Here is a 5,097-nt window from a genome sequence, read left to right as displayed (position 1 = left end):
CAACTAAAAGTACCCAAAAGTAAAAATATAATAGTACAAAGAGGGAGATAAAGAAAGGTCCTATCTATACAATCTCTCTCTCTGTCGGGGTCTCGGTGGCTGGTGTAGTAGTCTGTATATGGGCATCAGTGCCCGGAGTAGCCTCAAACGGAATAGCAATGCCAGAACCACTAGGAGCTGTTGTGGACATCTGAGTCGGCAATGTCTAGATCACCAGCTGCACAACCGTCTCTATAAGATCTGGTAAGTCTCTGAATATGCCCTCTTCTCTGCTCTCCTCAGCATGTACTGATATCAACTCCTTATCGGTCTCTGCATTCGACACTGCATATGCTGTGCCATCCCCCTGCACATCTTCGGTGGTAGCTGGAGGAATCCCCGAGGTCTCAGGAGTATCCCTGTCCTCACCAGTCTCTAGTAGTGAAGTGAAGTCAGTAGACTTAAGATAGTCTACGTCCTTTCTCAAAGTCGCAATCTCAGTTTTTAAAGTCGTCACCTCATAGGCCTCCCCCTGTCTGCTCTCATAAGCAATGACTCTCACTGTCAAGGCATCAACAGAAGTCTGAACGGGGGTAAGTGATGCGAGTATGGCACTGTCAATCATCCCTAGGATGGACCTCTCCAATCAGGTAGCTCTCACATCAGCTGAATAGGCTAACTGCCCCATTTTCAGGATCATAGCCTGAGTACTACTGGCAGACTGGGAGGATAAGGAAGCACCTGGAGCCTATAAGGAATACGAAGAAAGAGCGGGTATACCTGAGGGCTCAGAGGCCGGAGTGGGTGGAGATGCCTCTACTAGTAATGAGTAAATATTGACCTCTGGAGAAGTGTCTCCTAGAGCTGCTCTCCTCTTGTCAACCTCCTCTCGAGTGAACTCAACCTTAATACGTCGGATGTCCGTGGAGGATGAAGCGATTACCTCTATATCATTCGCAAGATCTCAGGGTACTCCGGCATAACTCAGTGCTCAAAACCAAGAATGGCATAGAGGTAAGTTTATGCTTGCCTCTCATGACCATCGCATGCGAAGTAAGCAGTCGTAGGTCGATCTGCCTCCTGGCCATGATAGAACCAAGGCAAGCCGCCTTAGGATGGTACGGAATAGACTCATTTTGGGATGGCATGATAATGCTACTAATGAAGCCAAACCAAAACCTGGAGGCGATGTTCATGTCCCTCTTCTCAATGGGAACCTCGGGGTGGTGTCAAAAATCATCGGAGCCAACCAACCCTTCAAATCATCCAGGTACTGAACAATAGACAGCCCCTCGTAAAGAAGCACAGAGTGCAGCGGTATACCCAGTACAGTGTTAATAAGCTCGATGTGGTACTCAAACTCCTTGCCTCTAACCATGACCGACTTCACCGGTCGAAACTCACTTGCCTTCTTCTTGTTCTTAGGCACCAACTCCCCTTAAGCAGTGTAAAACTCTCTTGCCCAGGAGGGAATGTAAGGGTCTCAGTTTTGCAACGTCTCTCTCGAGCGAACCGAAAACACATGAGTGAATTTGTATTTGCAACTACAAATACATTAGATTTAACCACAACTACTAGACGAAATCACCATTAAACTACATTTAATCTATCACCAAAAAAGACCCAACAATTATTTTAACCCATATTTGCTAAATCACATCCCAAGAATTGGGGTTTTTAGCCACACATCAAGAGATAGAAATTTATACCTAAATGAGCTTGCATTCAAATGGGTATGAATATTTCAGTCTTGTTACGGGCCAAGAATAAAAAATCCAAGAGACCCAAGTCCAAATCCTTAGAGATGAAAACCTCTTCTTCTTCAATTCTTCAAAACCCTCTCAAATTTAGAACAAAAATATGAAAAGCTAATATTCTATATGAAAATTATAATGATTGTTCCACACTTAAAACTACAACTATAACTATATTTATAGTTTTCACAGATTTGTGCTGCAGTGAATCATTCGGCGTCGTTAGTCGAAATTGTTGATCAACTCGGCGATTCGCCCTTTGGTGTAGTTCATCACCGTCTTTCACCAGCCCTTAATATCGTCATGCTCTGTGTCATTAGGTGACATGGTACTGCTTTGTGGATTCTCAGTGATGCACCGACTGCTCCCTTTTTCCATCGACTTGATCATTTCCTTCAGGGCTCAGCACACTGGAAGAAAAGGCGAAGTAAGACCCTTCGGCAACTCGCCAAGTGAACTCGGCAATCCTCAGGCCTTTATTTCTTTGTTCTTTTCAACCTTTTTGTTCCTTTTTACAACGTAGTGTCCATGCTTTACTTAAAACTTCAAATACCTGTAACTTAAGGGTTTTCATCAAATATTGAGATAAAATAAGCATTTGTGAACACATTTTTTATTAAAAGATAGCTCTGAATTAGTCCAATTTGTGGACTCATTAGTGCTTGATACTATCGCTAGAGGTTCATATGATGAGTGCACTTTTGATCAAATTGCGGAGAAACTAGAGAAGATTTCCTGAAACAATAAAGCGTGGAGCACTAGAAAGTCAGATACTAGGAGAAACACATTTGCTGTTCAAGCTACAACTAACCAATGTACCGATGATATTCGTGAGGAGATGGCTCAAATGAGGACCGAACTAGGGTTGGTGTTGAAGCATGTAAGCGGAGATACTAAAAAGGTAAATGTTGTCAATTATTTGAGTAGAAATCCACCACCGACCGAGGAATGTTAATATGAAGAGGATACTTATGCGGTGAATGATTAGACGGGGGGTTTCCGAGCCAACGCCCAAGGTTCCAATATGGATAATTGGCGCCAAGGTCAAGAAAACCAAGGTCGGAACTATGGAAACTACAACCGAGAGGGTCAATATCTCCGCGATGGGAACTACAATCGTGACAACAACTACAACCAGAACAACTATGACAACAAAAATGATCGGGTTGGACCTTATGTTCCTCCTCCAAATCAAGAATTTGGTAATAGGGAAGCTGGAGGTAATATGTCACGTATTGAGGATATGATGCAGAAGATGATGAAGAGGTTTGATGCAACTGATGAGAATGTGAAGGAGATACGAAATGACTTGTATGGTATTGGTCAAAAATTTGATGCCCATGCAGTGTCGATCAATCATCTTGAGCTACAGATGACTCAGTTGTCTACTACAGTAAACCCACGTCAACTTGGCACACTTCCTAGCATCACCATCCAAAATCCCAAGAATGATGGGCATTGTATGGTAGTCACTACTCGAGGGGGTAAGCAGACCATTGATCCAACTATGTCATCTGGGGTTGAAGTTGAGGCTAGTCAAAATGATGATGTGATTGAGGCAAATGGAGAGTCCGAGGATGCGATAAAGAAGGAAGTGGAGAAACCCAAAAAGTTGTTCCCATGCCTAGACCTCCACGTCCTTTCCCATAAAGGTTAGTGAAGAAGACTGAAGAAAGAAAATACCGTAGGTTTATTAGTATGTTGAAGCAGCTTTCCATCAATGTGCCATTGATAGAAGCTTTGGAGTAAATACCTAGCTATGAGAAGTTTATGAAGGACTTGGTGACTAAAAAGCGGGTCGTGCGTTTTAAGGATGATGATAAGTTGCAACATTATGGAGTTATTGCTATAAGGTCCCTTGTGCAAAAGAAGGAGGATCCTGGGGTCTTCACTATTCCTTTTACCATTGGTTGCTACATTTTGCAAAGGTGTTGTGCGATTTGGGTGCTAGTATCAATTTGATGCCACTGGCTATTTACAAAAAGGTAGGTTTAGGGGATCCAAAAACCGACAGCGATGCGACTGCTTATGGTCGATAGAACTGTGAAGAAGACCATTGGTGTGTTCTAAGATGTACTAGTGAAAGTGGAGTCTTTTATCTTTCCCGTGGATTTTGTGATACTGGATTGTGATGTTGATTTTGAGGTTCCTATTATCCTTGGGAGACCATTCCTAGCCACTAGGCACGCCTTGGTTGATATGGAGAAAGGACAGATGAAGTTTCGATTAAACAATGAAGAGGCAACTTTCAACCTCTAGGTCCATGAAGCAGAGTTGTGAGCTCAAATTGGTATCTATAGTGACACATATTATAGAGAGTGGTTCTAAGGTACCTACTGAAGAGAGGTTTGGTGTTGATGCACTAGCAGCGGTAATGAAGAGCTCTGATGGTGATGGTATTGAAGACTATGATGAATTGGTCGCCACACTTGATAGGTTTGAATTCCGTTCAAACCAAAGAGATTGGAGTTAGACATGAAGAATTATGACTCTCCACCTGATAGACCGTCTATTGAAGAGGCTCCAAATTGGAGCTCAAGGCTCTACCATCACATTTGAGGTATGTATTCTTGGGGAAAGATGGTACTTTACCAATCATCATTGCGGCAGATTTGAATGTGGCACAAGTTGAGGCATTGGTTTCCGTGTTGAAGAGGTTCAAGCGAGCTATTGGGTGGACTATTGCATACATTATCGGGATTCCTCCTAGTATTTGTTCTCATAAAATTCAACTCATGCCGGATCACAAGCCTAGTATTGAGCACCAAAGAAGACTAAATCTGCCTATTCAAGAGGTAGTTAAGAAGGAAATCATCAAGTGGTTGGATGCTGGAGTTATTTATCCCATTGCAGATAGTAGTTGTGTGTGCCCTGTTCAGTGTGTGCCTAAGAAACGTGGGATTACTATGGTACCTAATGAGAGAAACGAGCTTCTTTCGATACGGCTCATGACTGGATGGAGACTCTGTATGGACTACCAGAAATTAAATGCTTGGACAGAAAATGACCACTTTCCTATGTCGTTCATGGATCAGATGTTGGCCGACTTGTGGGTATGGGTTGATATTGTTTCCTTGATGGATATTCGGGCTACAATCACATTTCTATAGCTCTGAAAGACCAAGACAAGACCACCTTCACTTGCCCTTATAGGACTTTTGCCTTCAAACGGATGCCATTTGGGTTGTGTAATGCTCCAGCGACCTTCCAGCGTTGCATGATGTCGATATTTTATAATATGGTGGACACTATTGAGATATTTATGGATGATATCTCTGTGGTAGGTGACTCTTTTGATCATTGTCTGGACCATTTGGCCGAGGTGCTTAAAAGGTGTGAAGAAGGTAATCTTGTGCTCAATTGG

The 5,097-nt window shown here is 42.8% G+C and overlaps 1 protein-coding gene across 1 annotated transcript; it reads right to left on the bottom strand.

The window, feature by feature from the left end:
• Positions 1–205: 205 nt before the first annotated feature.
• Positions 206–604, bottom strand: LOC125848989 (uncharacterized). The gene has a single exon (XM_049528997.1). It carries the CDS (start codon positions 602–604, stop codon positions 206–208), a length of 399 nt encoding a protein of 132 aa, XP_049384954.1.
• Positions 605–5,097: the final 4,493 nt, after the last annotated feature.

This window comes from Solanum stenotomum, chromosome 1 (genome assembly GCF_019186545.1).
Source record: "Solanum stenotomum isolate F172 chromosome 1, ASM1918654v1, whole genome shotgun sequence".
In the NCBI taxonomy this organism is placed as follows: Eukaryota; Viridiplantae; Streptophyta; class Magnoliopsida; order Solanales; family Solanaceae; genus Solanum; species Solanum stenotomum.
This window is presented reverse-complemented; position numbering and strand designations above follow the sequence as displayed.

Coding starts and splice junctions, on each gene's coding strand:
- LOC125848989 (XM_049528997.1), bottom strand. CDS start 604: ATGATTGACAGTGCCATACTCGCATCACTTACCCCCGTTCAGACTTCT.